The 17342-nt window shown below is 37.1% G+C and overlaps 1 protein-coding gene across 3 annotated transcripts in view; it reads left to right on the top strand.

The window, feature by feature from the left end:
• LOC126831785 (secretin receptor) overlaps positions 1–17342 on the top strand; it is a 65874-nt gene that overhangs the window by 46368 nt on the left and 2164 nt on the right. For 2 of the 3 annotated variants that reach the window (XM_050562427.2, XM_050562429.2), the window contains exons 4-12: positions 4147–4271; positions 5124–5218; positions 8047–8215; positions 8427–8583; positions 9948–10008; positions 11827–11896; positions 12728–12825; positions 13489–13627; positions 14010–14051. In XM_050562427.2, the coding sequence (XP_050418384.1) occupies positions 4147–4271; positions 5124–5218; positions 8047–8215; positions 8427–8583; positions 9948–10008; positions 11827–11896; positions 12728–12825; positions 13489–13627; positions 14010–14051 (956 nt within the window). The remainder of the gene's footprint in view (positions 1–4146; positions 4272–5123; positions 5219–8046; positions 8216–8426; positions 8584–9947; positions 10009–11826; positions 11897–12727; positions 12826–13488; positions 13628–14009; positions 14052–17342) is intronic. The other variant, XM_050562428.2, reaches the window with a different exon arrangement.

Here is a 17342-nt window from a genome sequence, read left to right as displayed (position 1 = left end):
TGGGTCGATAACATGCCTTATTGACCGCAACCCATTTCTCTGATTGTGTTCGGTCCGCCAAACTACGACTTATCAAAGCCAGTACGAGTAAGAACTTTAAACATTTATATTGTTTTTAGTTGTGTTGGCGCAAAATTCATGTCTAAATCAAAAACAAAAACAAACATCCAAATACAATTGCAGATGACAGCCTCTATCTCTGTTTTCGGTTGCTGTAAAATACTTCTCTGCCCGCCTACCTTATAATTCAGAAATATCATTAATTCACAAGCTGGAAGGCGATGAGGATCATGAAGGCTATTTTGATACAGACCATCATTATCTCCCGTGTTTGATAACCAGTATAGTTCCTTTTGTGTCGTCTTTAAGTGAACATTTATGATAAACTAGTACATGTACAGAGGTTGGTTACAGTTTGATGAACTTCATACATGCTTTTGTGAAAGACATTTCTACATGTAGAAAGCGTTTCTCTAACAAAACGTTTGGAAACATTTAGAGCCAGCCATAGAGACAAGAATTGACATTAAAGTCAAAGTGCTTTGTGGCTATTTATAACAACCCCACTATTTTTTTTATCTATTTTGTCATCATTGCTATAGCTGTGGATATTATAAATATTGCGAGCGAAATGAAAATGGTTGTAATGGTTTGGGCCCCTTCGCAGAACCATTTTCTAATAATCCATTCATTCTGATTAACAGTATGTATAGCCACTTTAACTTAATAGGCTGTCATATTATACACTTAATAAAATGCTTATAATGATAAATAATTGATATTTTCTCCACTGCAAATAATGACCCAATGTGCACTATTGATTGACTTTCTGTACCAGGCGCCATTCAAGTACATCCTTAATAATATAACATTGTTAAAGGTCTATATTTTACAACCAATCGTTCGCCCATATAAAAGCCAACTAAGTGTATTCCAAACCGAATGAACGTGAGTTTATTGCTGTTACTGTTAGCACCACACTAACGAATAATTTTATCATTCACACTGTTTCGCTTTTATATTTTCCTTAACTTTAAACTTAGATCATATATGAAATTTTAAAAAAAATATATACTCTTGCCAGGACTTTGGAACATGCCAACAAACTTTTTAATTGCGTTTTTGGTATTAGGTTAAATATTGCCCTTTTCTATTTTCCAGTTATTAATTCGTTATAAAGGAAATAAAATAAAATGGAGTTTAAGGCCCTACTGATCTGCAGCGACTGGACAAATGAAGACGATTGACAGCGACACTACGACCTACCCTTATATCGAATTCAAGCTGTAAATTGTACATTTACGTGCACGCCAATCTGTACGACACCATGTTTTTCGTCCCATCCGAACGACTATACGTTGTCCCTTCCTGCCCCAGTGACAAGCGGAGGTGGGGGTGGGGGGGTTTTGCAAGCCGGAAAATCCAGATGAATTTTCTTGGTCAACAGAAGGATCGAACACATGACCTTCAGGCACCGTGGCTTCTTTCGTTAGAAATCCAGATGAATTTTCTTGATCAACAGAAGGATCGAACACTTGACCTTCAGGCACCGTGGCTCCTTTCGCTATAAAGGGCCCTGATCGTAATATGCAGTTACTGTAGGGGTCATAAAGGGTTTATTAGATTTAAATTTGGTGTATTTCTCATATAGATTATATATTCCCAGAGCGATATAGTATTACACCCCCCCCCCCCCCAAGAATAAATATGAATCTCTGACACTAACTGAATGAAACAAATTCTATGCCTTTCGTTCAGGGAGCCGTGGTGGCTCGGTTGGTATGGCGCTAGCTCACCGTTCAGGATCTCAATTTCGCATTACGGTCAAGATTAGTTGCTGAAAATTAAACCGAAACGGGTCAGTCCATCAGTAGCTGTTTTCCATTGACTTGATTGAAATGAAATGGAGTTTAACGTCCTACTATTCTGCTGCTAACCTGGGCTAATGAAGACGGGCATACGCCATACAGTGTGCTATGAGGGAAATTTTCCCAGGACAGCGGCACTACGGCCTACTCTTATATCGAATTCCAACTGCCAAGGGATCTTTTACGTGCACGCCAATGTGTACACGGGACCTCGGTTTTTCGTTCCATCCGAACGACTAGACAGCTTTCCTTGTCAGCCCCTCCGTGGAGGCTCGGTTGGTATGGCGCTAGCTCACCGTTCAGGATCTCAATTTCGCATTACGGTCAAGATTAGTTGCTGAAAATTAAACCGAAACGGGTCAGTCCATCAGTAGCTGTTTTCCATTGACTTGATTGAAATGAAATGGAGTTTAACGTCCTACTATTCTGCTGCTAACCTGGGCTAATGAAGACGGGCATACGCCATACAGTGTGCTATGAGGGAAATTTTCCCAGGACAGCGGCACTACGGCCTACTCTTATATCGAATTCCAACTGCCAAGGGATCTTTTACGTGCACGCCAATGTGTCCACGGGACCTCGGTTTTTCGTCCCATCCGACCGACTAGACAGCTTTCCTTGTCAGCCCCTCCGTGGAGGCTCGGTTGGTATGGCGCTAGCTCACCGTTCAGGATCTCAATTTCGCATTACGGTCAAGATTAGTTGCTGAAAATTAAACCGAAACGGGTCAGTCCATCAGTAGCTGTTTTCCATTGACTTGATTGAATATAGCTGGAATCAGCTATATACTGAGGTACTGTGACTGTCTGAAAAATCTCAGACTAATTCTCTATTCACTTACCTAATTGTAACCACTAATTGCTGTGTTTACTTGCTTTGGCGTCTTACCTTTCCGATATCCAGTAAAGCATCAAATTACCCTCTTAGTCGTTATCATGTGTTTGCTGCTAGGATTTCAAGTTCCTAGTCATACAATGACGTTATCGTGTTCGAACAATTGCTTAACCTAATATCCACAGATCTATTGAGCGTATGTTAATTTATAAAATTTCCCGCTCTAAGGTATTACGGCATGACGATTATCCCCAATAAAGACTTAGACATACATATATTAACTTCATTTGTGGAAATACCAAAGATATACAGAACTTAACGTTCAACGATCGTGTAATTTAGGGTAAAAATCGCCGACCATGTAAAGGTTTATTCGTGCTAAATAGACAAGGCAAATTTAGAATGTCACTTCAGAAGAAAAATTTCTTCTCGATTACGAGCGGTTTCTTGCCTAAGGTTTTTTTCAAAGTTCTTAACATAACACGTAATCGTGTATAAACGATAAAAACGTGTAATTTACTTTAGCTTGGATGGAATTGAGTTAGTACCAACGGGCAATTTTGTGCAATTCGACCTTCGCTTCTAACGTTTCTTAAAATAATGAATAATTGTAACGCGATGTCAGTGAGTTTCAAACTCTGTTGTGATCGCCTGCCTCAAGGTCCAGCTCGCCAGCTCTGGTTATTGCAAACAATAGCTATATTTAATTATTGCACGAGTGGGCGTTGCGCACGGGGCATACTATTCGTATTCTTCTGAAGAAATGGTCCTCCTTCATAAGTCTGTTAGGAATTCAAAGAACGACTACACTTGCATCCATTGTCATTTGTTTATATTTTATTTATTATATTTTATTCAGAAAAGTTACAAAAATGCACAACCAGAATTAATCATTCCGACTTCAATTAGCTATTTAGGACGCTCGTTGTGAGAGAACTGTCAGCCATTGTTTATAAGCAATACCCACATCATGTAATATAATAACTAATCGTTGTACTCTATGAACAATCATTTCCATAGACAATGACTGATAGTTCCCATAAAAAACACCCCGGCCAGCGTGACTTTATTTGACAAATGATGCCGAAATAATTTGTATTGTGCATTTTTTTATAAAAATATTTGAGAATAAAATTCGAAGTTCTCATTTAAGGTTTAAGAGAAAGGTAATTACTAGATATGACTATTTGTGGAGTAATATGGGTCTAAAAATATATCTGAGTCGTTAGAATTGATAATCAACGTGTTTCGTAATAAAATAAAACGAACTAAGGTAGTAGAGAATGTTGCTCAAATTGAAGTTAATTGTTACCGTGGAATCATAAATATTGTAAATGATCCATGAGTATTATTATGTAAAAAAAACAACATTTAATGTTTCCGTGGACAGGAATCTCCATTAAATAACTTCAATTTTTAGTTATTGTGACCTTGTTTATTATAGGATTGGCTACAAGACGATGTTTGTCCGATGGTCAATGGTACGTGAATCCTGAGTTTAATAAATCCTGGACGAATTACACTGGTTGCACGTCATCTGTGATACCCAATCCTTCACATTTTATTGAGGTAAACACGAATGAACGTGGTGTGTGGCAATAAATCTATGGCATTAATAACATGTTTGAACATCACAGGGTATATTCAAAAGTACAATCAAAAATTGTTAGCAATATGAACTCTTAAATGAGTAGAGGTACATGTATTAAGTGTTCTCGAAACAGACACTCATCACTATTTGTAGCCATATGTAGCAGGGCTTTTACCTTGGTTTCAGACGCCATTTGTTTACATATAAAAATACATTAACACTGACTTATATTAGCAATGTGCAATTTATAAAACGCCAGCACATCAGTCAACAGCAATATTTAAAATCACAAAATAATTCTGATTATATTTGAGTTTTAGATTTTGTCTAGTTTTTAGTATTTATTCTTAAACACCCGCTTGTAGTGGAAAGCTTTGATAGTATCGTCCACTATATCCTAACGGCAATAATTCCAATCACAAAACAATTCTCTTAGCTTTACATTAGACTGTAGAGAGAAATCAATAGATTATATCTCTGTTTTAGATTTTGTCAAGTTTTTTTAGCATTACTTGTGTTTGTTTTATAGCTTTAAAGTTTGATTTGGTATTCCAAGATAAAAGCGATTGCGATTTAATATATTTTGTATAAATGATGTTTTTAAGACAAGGATATTTTGCAAATATGACACACCATTTTTATCATCTTGATCGACTCTTAAATAAAGTCTATGAATTCGGGAGGATGCCTTTGCGGACCCACGGTATGGAAGCATTAATTAAACCAAGATAATTATTTTCATAATTACTAAGCAACATGTCCTTTACTTGTAGCCATGCTCTTTATATCCAAAATATTATCTATTTATGTTCAATTATATCTAATTTCAGAGTCATTTAGAACGATTGGCGTTGATGTACCATACAGGATATGGAATATCTTTGATATCTCTAATTGTGGCCTTTGTCCTTATGATATATTTTAGGTAAGTTGAGGTATTTTGGTTTCCTTGCCATTTTGAAATGAAAATTCATATTAAAAACACAAGTCAATATTAAAGGAGGCAAGTCTTTAACTCCATATCACCCACAGTCTTCGACATTGCAAACACAACTTATCGATCTTGTTACCTTACCGTGAAAAGATGGGCTTCTGATATCCAATATTTAAGACACAGTGAATATTTCAAAATTGGCACATGTATCGCGTGCCAGAATGCTTTTGAGTGCCATTTGTAATGACGCAATTCGATGAACGAGACTAAACATATTCCAGGGGAGGATACTACCGATGTAGACTGGAATAACCAGACGCCAAAGAATGCTACTCAATTGGGACGCTTCGCGTATTTCGCCGAACATAACTGATTAGAAATTACAGTAAAATAGAAATGATTGAATGTAAATCAGTTTATATACATTTATATTACTTTATTATATGCGTTGAGACCCATTTCAGTCCATTTCTAGGTGCCGAAGATTAAAGACTAGTTCCTTTAAGTTCAGTTGAAAAGTATAAATGAATGAAGTAAAGATTGAGTAAAGATTGTATAAAACCAATACTTCCATTAGAATGGCGCTTTTTCTCGATTGTATTACACTATCGATATTACACGTGTATCGGCTTTAGACAAAATATGTAATCGTTGAATACTAATCAATACCGACCAGCCTACATTAAATGTGTACACGTTTCGATTGTGTTATCAGTGCGTTCTATTGACCCGTTTAATTGGAAGAATATACCAACCCATCTTGATTAACATACCAGTTTAACGGTAAGAATACCATCTCATCTTGATTAAAACCTACTGCTCCATCTGGCAGTCAACATTAGTTCGGAGAATACCACCTCATACTGCTGAAGAGCTAAATCTACCTATTGCAGGTGTTTATTTTGGCTTCAAATGTTACATAAATTATTTTTTAGCCATTTATTCACGTGACAGGCCTATAATCAACCTTCTAGATGATCGGATAGCGGAGATTTAAACAGATTGAAATACGATCGTAATTTAATGATTTGATTTAAAAATGACGTTGTTACCATAATAAACAATCTGGACTACATCTTTTAGCATCCGTAACTTCGCTCAGAATAAAGTAATTTAAATGAAGTTTTCAATATATTCATTTTTCATTATCTACTTTTTAACTATTATAACAAGAACGACCAGCTCTTTACTAAATCTTAAATCTTACATAATGCATCTTTAATTAATTCAAAGTGTACATCCCTTATAGTCCACCTAAACCCGACTGTTCCATCAACACAGTAATACCTATAGCTGGACAAATACAGCATGACTTGAAAAAGGCGCTTAACATTTAATTAATTAAAATGTAACGAAAGCAAATACAGTTTGACTTAAAAGATCCGCTGAACATTTAAGTAATCTGACTGCAACTGGGAGAGAGAAGGAAAGCCACCGAAGTGAATATAAACATGAATTTGTATTCATCAATAGACTGTGTACATTATAGTATCCATGAATCTCAATTTTATATTATGACTTTATCATAGCTCATTAACCCTTAGGACTGTGCTGTTGGTTGATCTTTTTTATTACCGACAACATCCAAGACCACGTTGCTATTGCAAGAGAATGACATGAATTATCATCCAAAAATAGTATTTGCAGTCTATTGAAGTTGCATTTCTTACTGAATGTTTAAACCGGATAAACACTTTGTAAAGTTCTAAATATCCCTGATTCGAATGAAGATTGTAATCCATTGATAGATGTGGTGTTTAAGATAGTCGTAGAGATTTTGGAGTTTAAGATATTAGAAGCATTTTAAGATCTGGACCTTTCACATTTTCAGATTAAGGCAAATTGGCAGAGACGGATAATAGAAGTTTGCCTTTTAAGAAAGGCCGCAAAGAATTTATTTTATTTTTTTTTATCCGAGCAACCATTAAGCGATTACAATCGTCTGAATTATCCATTAAAATGGGGGCTTCGGTGTATATTTGGACATGCTTAGATCTTTCATTTCCTGCATCAGTCATATCAGTCTGCATATCCTTTAACCCTCTTAAGTACAAATCTTATGTGTATCTTTCAATAAGAACATTCCCCTCTTAGGGTAACCGGGCCGAGAAATTTCATCGTGATTTTCCGGCGTGGTTTCCCCTTGTCATTGCTGCAAAACTGAGGGCCTGGCAAGCGACAGCGTTCGGATGAGCCGAAAAACCGATTCGCGTGAACACATTGGCGTGCACGTAAACGAACCCTTGACATTTGGGATTCGATATAAAAGTAGGCCGTAGCGACGCTATCCGGGTAAAATTTCACTCATAGCATATACTGTATGGCGTATGTTCGTCTTCATTGGCCCAGTCGGGACAGAAAAGTAGGAAGTCAACCCCATTGCATTTGCTATGATGTGTATGTGATAGTCTTATTACACCCCATTGGAGTTTTCCGGCGTGGTTTCCCCTTGTCGATGGTACATGCCAGATGTCTAGTCGTTCGAATGGGACGAAAAACTGAGGTCCCGTGTGCACATTGGCGCGCACGTAGAATATCATTTTGTAAGAATAGGCCATAACACAGCTGTCCGGGCCAAATTTCCCTCATAGCACACTGTGTGGCTTATGCCTGTCTTCAATAGCCCAGTCGGAGCAGATAGTGGGACGTTAAACAACATTTCATTTCATTTTTGTTTCTTATTAAACCAAGCTTCTCTGGAAAAATTGTACCTATATTGTTTTGTAAACATTTGCCCCACTTGTTATCAATTGTTATTGATATGTTTGTGTATAAGTAGTTAAAATATTAATCTTTTAATAATTTTACTCTTTTTTTAGGCGACTTCACTGTCCAAGAAATATTGTTCATCTAAATCTGTTTGCGTCCTTCATATTCCGTGCTGCACTTTCCTTTTTGAAAGATAATCTACTCGTCCAAGGTGTGGGACTCCCCGATGACGTATCGTTACCATCACTGGGAACCATATTTTTTAAAGAAGGAGGAGCGGTAATTATTTTCTGATACAGTTTTAATCAGAAGTTACTGGTGTACAATTTTGTCGCCATTTGACCTGCTTGTATGACGTAAATGAACTTCTGTTTATAACTCAAAAGCTAATCCTTTAAATTAGTGTATTGTTTGCAAATTGTATTTAAAAACCAACATAATCAATTTCAAACTTAACAAATCTTTTATTTTTTTCCGTATATTTTTTTAGCATTGGGAATGTAAGCTGTTGTTCACAACGTTTCACTATGTTCTATTAGCCAACTATTTTTGGTTGTTTATCGAAGGTCTATATTTACATACGTTAATAATAGTAGCCGTATTCTCCGAGAAATCCAGAATCAGATGGTATCTGCTTATGGGATGGGGTAGGTGTATTTATGTTATTTCATGCTGTTAAAACGTAGATGATATGTGTTGTCTCGAGTGCAGAGTCGTATGGTTTCCTTTAGAGCTTCATCTCCAAAGTCTGTTCAAGGATCCCACGAAAGCAATAAGATTAATGCTTAGCGATAATGATTCAAGGCTAGATTAGATTTCATAAAATTACACGAACCAATTGGAATACATTCACTTTTCAATCACTAAATTCCATGAAAATAAGAAAAAAAAAAATCAAATGGCAATTTTTTCATAATGTAAATATTTTAATGGAAAATAAATGGGTTGCATTATCATTTTCTTTTTATTCCCTGTGATATTTAGATTCGATTTTACGTAAGGTAATATCCGTGCATCCATATACATGGAATTTATCTTTTTTCCTTTGTCTATACATCCATTTCTGGAACTGTCACAAAAGCCAGTGTATAATGCATGCGTTTAGTTATATTAATAAAGAAAAGTGTAGTTCTCTCCAGATATATCGAATCCTGAAATTAGTCATATGTCTTCCTTTAACGTTTTCACGTTACAAAACATTCAATCATTATATTTGTGAAGCCGGGCTAAGCTGGTTTTTGAATAATGTCGGTCATGGAAGTAAAGGTCGTGATGACTTATGTCATATCCGACAATTTAAAGCAAAATTGGCACTAGATTATGATTACCTTATTTCCAGCTTACAGATTCATTAAGTAAGATTTTTCTTTTGGCCCCAATGATCGTTGGTCACAATGATCGTTTTTAAGGCTGTGTCTCTTGAAAAATATCAGAATATGTAATAGTGGCTGTAATAGCTCCACTGTAATGCTGTCTGCCATGCAGAAATTAAATACTTAAAGGACAATATTGGTGTCAGTCATTATAAAATGTGTGATAGAGCTCGTTAAATACACCCCAAATATAATTTTAACACAGAGATCATTGCTACGAGAGATGTCTAACAAGCACGTGAAGAAACGGGAAGTGACGTCAAACATGACAAACATGAGTTGTCCTTCTATATAACTGACTGAAGTAACGAGCGGTAACAGACAAACGATCGAATTTCATTTCACTGATAATTCCGTTGAAGATGAAAACTCGTGTTTGTCAGGTTTGGCGTCACTTCCCGTTTCTTCACGTGCTTGTTACACGTCTCCTGTAGAAATGATCTCTGTGTTAAAATTATATTTGGAATGTATTTAACCAGTTCTATCACATATGTAATAATGACTGACACCAATATTGTCCTTTAAAGGAGAGCAGCGTAGGTGGGTCTGATCAATCACCATATGCATGGAAGACATAATAACAATAATGTTCTTGCCTGGTAAAATATTAATTTTGAAATTTTATTATTCTTTTTCAGTTGGGCCGTTAGTATTTGTAATACCATGGATGTTTGTCAGACTGTTTGTTGAAAACACGCTGTAAGTAAACTTTTATTTGTTTTTCGACCATGAACTGGTCCCCAAGCGCCACCCATCTTCTTGCTCTTGTTCTTGGGGCAGATACTCTTCGAAGAAAGGCTTAAGGCTCGCCAATTAAATTACGATCGACATGAAACTTGTCACGCCCGTGCCTTGGATAACTGAGCATGAATTGACGAGAATCCAATTTAGATATGAGGTCATAATTCCGAGACGACTGTTAAGACGCCGTAGTCAGTTACTGGTTCATATAGTACGGTGGTATTTGTTTTTTTTTTACGAACACGCCAAGTCCTTCTGTCCTCAATGAGTAAGACGTTGGCTCGCTAGCCTGGAGGTCCCGTGTTAGACCCTGGTGTTGGCCAAGAAAGTTCATTGTGATTTTCTGGTGTGGTTTCCCTTCAGTGGTGCGGGACAATGTAGAGACCTTTGGATGGGACGTAAAGAGTAGGCCACAGTGTCGCTGTCAGGGAAGAATGGCCCTCCTAGCACACTGTATGGCGTATACCCGTCTTCATTAGCCCAGTTGGTGCACAACAGTATAGGGCGTTAGCCCGATTTCATTTCATTTCCTATACAAAAGGTTCAAAAGTTAGTGCACTTCGTCCTAGGATAAAGTAAGACTATATTATGATTGATGCTGATATAATTGGTTAATATTTCAGTTCAGTTTAATAGATATTTAGATAACTTCCGCAATAGATAAAAGAATTCCACAGATTGCTTCTACTCACACCCTACGATAATCCCACAGTATGAATTCAGTATGATCCACTATCCAACACTATACGATTACGAGAGCCACGGTGGCCCAATGAGTAAGTGACTCACTAATCAGGAGGTCACGGCTTGGCTTCGAACCCGTTGTTGCCCGAGATAGTTACTAGGGATTTGATTTTCAGCGTGATTTCCCTACTCAGTTTTTGTGGACAGATGCATGGCAGTAAACAACGTCTGGTCGTTCTAATGGGTCGGAAAACGAAGGTCCTGTGGGCGATGGCTTCGATAAAGTGTAGGCGGAAACTTCACTGCCCAGCTTCATTAACCCGGTTGGCGCAGAAGCGTGGGGCGTTAAATCCCCATTTCATTTCGTGTTTAACGATTATGCGGCGGAGAAAATGCTTTTCTTCGAAGTGTGTAAAGTTGATCTCGGCTTTCGTAACCATGTCCGTGAGGGCCAGTGGGTCAGTTTGGCTGAGTATTCTGATTTCAACTCTAACTCTATGTTGACGCTGAATTGGCGCTCGGTTTGGCACAGTTGTCAAACTCAAGAATTAAACTGTATATTGGTATTCAATTTATGCTATTACAGTTATCATATAAAGACACTTCGTAAACATGGCTGCTGGATAATAATAAATAAGCCTAGCCAAAAGGTATCTGTAATGTGGGGTAGTAACTCTTACTTCGAACAAATGATTTCCAATACTGACACTTCCCTTATTACGATTTCTAACGCAATATAATTACAGATATCAAGCCTACAAACACCATATTCAAAAAAAAATCTTCCTATTAAATCCATTTAAGAACAGAAAGAATGATACCTGCATGAGTCAGATGATATGGATACGCAATCAAAGCGGTTTCCCGTGATCTACGCATGCGCGAGCAGCCGAACCAAACGCAGTTGCTGTTAGTCCAAACATTTAGAGCTACCGAACTAAAACATTTGGGAGAAGATCTAACGTACATTTTCATTTTATCTTACATTGTACTACCGTATCTTTAATCTAGATTACTATTACGTCAATCATGAGGAAATACACACGTGTTTTGCACAATACGAATTTATTTCATTATGCTCAACCTTTTCAGGTGTTGGAATACCAATCCTACGCCGGCCTATTTCTGGATAATGAGATCAGCCATCGTATCTTCAATCATAGTAAGTGAATGTTTATTATTTACACACCTTGTGGTGTTATTTTCTTTGGTCTCCATGCATGTTATGAAACGTATCAGCCTATTGTGACGTCATCAGAGGGTGATATCTGATATCGGCCAGAGAGAGAGAGAGAGAGAGAGAGAGGGAGAGAGAGAGGGAGTTTAACGTTAACTCGACACTAACATATGGTTTATTTTTTTTATTTCAATAATTGGCTTGCGCGTAGGGGTTTTTAGCAGTGGGGGAAACCGCACGACCAGGAGAAAACCCACGAGGTTGGACAGACGACCTACTCCTTGTCACGTACAACCAGGACACTGGAGCAATAAAAAAAAGCTTCACAGGCTTGGCTTATAGGAACGAGATAGCAAAATATTATTTAATTTATATTGTCTAAAACACATAAAGATGGAGTGAAATTCATCAAAAGCAATGTAAATTTTAAATGACCATAATTCATAATTGGTTGCTTTGAATAATTTTCGGCACAAAATAGTGTTGCTTTTATTCTCTAAAAAAAGTACGTCTACACTTTTGACGGTGCATGGTTCTAAACTTTATTTTTAATCATTATTATTATTTACTAGCTGTTTACGTTGCATGGGTAGTTCCCTGCAACGCCTCCTTATAGGAGTTTCGAGAAACGGGAAGTAGTATAACTCCTAAACCGGAAGTAGTTGATGCAAAGCCCCCAAGGAAATGTCACTTCCAGGTTCTTATTTTCCATATTTTCTGCCTAACAAACAAACTACAGTCACTAAAAAGGGATAGATGTTGGAGCTTTAAAGATACGTGCTTTATTTATCCTTTATTTGTTCATTTTTTTTGCAGATTAATTTCGCTTTTTTCTTAAATATTGTTCGTGTTTTGTTCACCAAGTTAAAAAGTTACAGTACACCGAAGTCGAGAAGATGTCGTCACAGGTACAGGTAAACAATGTTTTCCAAAACGCTATTAATATTCATTAATATTATTCCTAAATTGAACATACCCACTCCGATCTTGCCTTTGTCCCATCTACAACTACCAGTTGTTACAAAAAGGTAGGACATTTCTTTACCATACCCGAATCATAAGCCTTTGCGCATTGTTTGCTGACGGGGTATATCAGGGGCCATAGGCGCGAGAGCCCGAGGAATGTTAGGGAGGGTCGGTATTTAAATGCCCGATGAAATAACCATTGCAGTTGGCAACCGAAATCCCACCTTATGCCCGCCCGGATTTTGAAGGAGGCCATCAATGAAATGCCGAAGAAATAATTCTCGTTTAGGGAACTCAGAGTCTCAGTCTGCGAAGCTGGTCGCCAGTGAGCTTTGGAGGGCCCTACAAGGAAAATTTTGAAACTTTGACGCCCGCAAGCGCGTTTTCCTGCTATTCCAAACCGTGAGTACAAATGATGAAATAAATACTGATAAACCCTGCAATCCTCATCTATAGACCACGGAAACGTTACGTTTGGGGGCAGGGCGAATAAAATTTGAAAATGAGACAGCCGCAAGCGCGTTATTCTACTGTTCCAGACCGGGAGTATAAGAACTTCAAAGTCGCAAGCCCGGTCTGCGTGTATTATAATGATTACTTATTCTTTACAGGAGACTGGCGAAGTCGACCCTCGTTCTTATTCCATTGTTTGGCGTCCATTATATGGTTTTTATCGGCCTTCCTGATGATGTGTCAGCAACCTTGGAGCTGATCCGCCTTTATTATGAAATGTTCTTTAATTCCTTTCAGGTAAAATTATTTACATTAAGAAATCTAATTCGCAGTTGAATTAGTGCGATCAGTTTGCAACCGTTAATGTTTGATTTCCATTATCTATTTCTTTTGAATTGCAAACATTAATTTGGTATTAAAAAATCCCGACTTTAAGAAATTGTAGGTTAATGGTGTTTTTCCTTTGAGATTTATTCAAAGAAATTAAAGATGACGTTCAATATTATAAATGAAACATATTTTACTTCATTACCTAGACAAATACATTATAACTGTTGATTTTAACGAGGTGGGCGTCATTACAGATTATTTTTCGAAAACAATGCCTACGTGTACATTATTGATTCTTATTAGAATCTAGCCCACATGTTTATTTGAACTGTTTTTGTTATAATTTCAGGGATTTTTTGTAGCTTTACTGTATTGTTTCCTGAATGGCGAGGTAAGACAAAAGATTTAAAGGGGTAGTTTCTAAATATACGAACACAACAATATTTTAATATTTTCTATAGAAACTTCATAAGGAGTCAAATTCTCAAAAGTCCGAACATTTAAATTTTAAAACATCCGATTCTCCTAGGAAAAACTGGCATTAGCCATATCTGCGAAATCATTATTGGAGCAACAGCTGATGACTTACTGTTTGTTAGAATTACGGAATTATGGCAAGAATAATTATTTACCCTCTATATAATAAGGAATAACTCTTTTGTTTCGATGTGACCACATTATGGTTCGATTGATAACTGACAGCAATCCAATGAATTTTGGTTTATATCCAACATTAATCGACTCGTTAGTCCAAATTTGTTGATTTCATTGGATTTTATATGTTGTTTTGTCTTCCTTGAAAACATTACGTCTTCAGAGAAAGTGCTGCGATATAATAACCGATTTCGTGTTCCACTGTCGACATAGCTTACTACATTGCCTCTGTGAGTATGGCGCTGGCTACCAACCCATGGGAAACTACGGCTAGATCTATTTCTCAAGCTCAACTCAAGATTTCGTCAAGGTCGCTGAGATGTAAATAAGGCTAGGGCACGCGATTGTTTGCGAGATTGTAGGTTAGGGTTAGGATAAGCGTAAGGGCTAATTCCAGGGCTAGGTTTATGAGTTTGGGGTGAGGTTTAAGTCTCCACATAAGCTTAGGATGATGGAAATTTAGTTCGTGGTATTTCTTAGTTTTATGAAAATTTTTTACAGAATATACATTAGATTTATATACAAAGTTGACTTGGGGCCTTAGCGTGTTTCTTACTAGGGAATGGGTTTTCTAAAAACGTTTTTGTTCCATTACCCTCGGGTTAGGGCTAGGGATTCTTATATCTAATAGATTTTATTTAACAAGGGTTTCCGGGTTAGGTTGAGGATTGATCTTAGTCTAACTTACTGTGCACTAGGATGTCGTTCAGATTTTTATTTTTAGAAAATATGCAATTATAAGTTTGTGTGTGAAGATTTTCTGGTGATTTTCCTGGAGATCAGTATAATGTTTTCTGATGGTTTTGGATGCACTTGCTGCTGTTGCGCTAAATAGGACTACAAAGGGGGCCATTGCTAGTCGTATCAATGTTCAAACCAAGAGAGGCTGTTGTTTTTAGTTTTTCAATCAAGATTTTTTCTTTTGTTAGTGTAAACGTTTTAATTTGGTCTTTTCTATTGGCGTGACAATGAGATCAGAAATGTCATGATTTGGTTGGTTGAAGTGAATTGAGGCAGGATTGTCTTTTTTGGTGTATATGTCTGACCAGTGACCGTTAATTCTTTTCCTAAGCGCATTTTGATCTCTCCTACAGGAAATTAGATAAATTATGTTTAAACTGCGGCACGAAAGTTGGTCTTATATTGGGAAGATATTCTATTATAAAAGTGGTCGGATATGTTTATGATTTTGCATGTCTGACATCTGCGATGATCAAAATATTTGGTTTTAAATGATAAGTGTATATTGTTTGTTTCTTTGGCGGCGATTTCAGCTAGAGTATTGTTTTTTATGCGACGGAGATATCGTTTGGAGTATCCCACTTCCCTTAGTTTGCCAAAGGTTAGAATACACGCAAACTCGAAATCGCCCTTTTGAGATTTTATTATGCCAGAGAACGTATGTTTTGGAAGGAAAAAGCGTTTAAACAGTAGTTGATGTGTGTCGGTTGCTTTGAAAAATACTTTCGTTTCCAATTGTCTGTTTTTTTTTGTGTTGATGGCGGTGTCGAGGAATTCTATGCTGTTGTGACTTACATTTGCAGTTAATTTAACTGATGGGTGATCATTGTCTAGAATGTTGAATATGTCCAAAATCCGTTTAGTGTATACGTCCAGACGTAAGCCTGAAGGTATACGTGGTCGTTGAAAGTGAAGTCATTCCTCCTCAGACAAATACCGAGTCATTTGAGGATTTCTTCGTCCTGTCTGGATGCTTGCGGGTTCCTGAGAAAAGCTTTCCTAACTGCTTCAAGACCTGTATTATTGTCGATGTTCGTGTACATGCTCTGTACGTCGATGAATGTTAGGATGGTGTGCTCTGGATGTCTTTAAGGTAGGGAGCGTGATGCCATGCTAGGGGTAATAAGAAATGGTCTATATATTGTGATACGTTGTATGATTCGCTGCCACAGTCTGGTAATATTGGACGCCCCTTGGGTAATGTATTAGATATGCCTTGTGCGGACACAAGGGGTATTTCGCGACCCCACGACCACATCCCTAACATTTGTGGAGAACTGGCTCATAATTGTCTAGCGAGAATTTTATACATTGTCAGCTACTTAATGTCGGGTATAATGCTGCAAATAGAACGGAAGTGAGGCAGTGGCAACATTCAGCATTTGAAAGAAACTAAAAGTATTACATTATCGGAAACAAGGGGTCTTGTGGAGCCCCCTCCCCTATCCTTTAAATATTTGGCTGGTTACAAGTGCCTAATCGGTTCTGCCGTCAGTGCAAACTTTGTATTTGGAATCATTCTTACTTATGATATTATGTTGATCATTCTAGTAATCTAGATCTGAAAACAAATCTAGGTACTCTACCAACCCCGTCAAAAGACGATTTCAACATGGAAATGACAATTAAGCTATTTACATATTTTGATGGTTTCAAAAAATACCTTATAATTCATATCTTCACTGTTACTACCTCAAGTATTTTTTTTTTTTTACTTTGAATAAATTTATGTATATAAAAACTTGAAATTTATACACAGTGTTTAGGGTCATGAGACCAAGGATCATAGTCATTTTCACTAATTTCTAATAATTACTGCCAGAGTTATGACCCTTGATCACTTTGAAAAATCTTGTGGATGCTCTAGAGGTTAAAGTTAATATACATTGTTCAAGGTCAAGAGACAAACAATCGAAACAAATTCTAATGATTTCGAATAATTACTTAATGGATTATTACTCGTAATAAGATTTTCATGTCTTGTAAACTTTCCCCTTACTGACAACAGAAAACATGCGACAACCATTGTCGTCTGTCCGGACGACTTAGCTGCTGTGGGCGTATGTTTCGTTGCCTGGTAACATATCTTTGTGATTGTGGGTGAAGGATAATATTTCTGTGTTCATTTCGTCGAAAGTTTTCAGAATGGCTGGTGATAATGAATTTTTAGGTGATTTTAGGTGAATAATTTTTTATACCTCTGCCGGATTTGTTCCTAAAAAAAATAAGTTAACGAGAGGGTTCTTTGGAAGCGGTTGCCCGAGAAATAGGGTCTTTGGGTGTTGTT

This window comes from Patella vulgata, chromosome 9 (assembly GCF_932274485.2).
Source record: "Patella vulgata chromosome 9, xgPatVulg1.2, whole genome shotgun sequence".
In the NCBI taxonomy this organism is placed as follows: domain Eukaryota; kingdom Metazoa; phylum Mollusca; class Gastropoda; family Patellidae; genus Patella; species Patella vulgata.
Note: the sequence above shows the minus strand (reverse complement) of the source record. Positions and strands in the feature narration are given on the sequence as shown.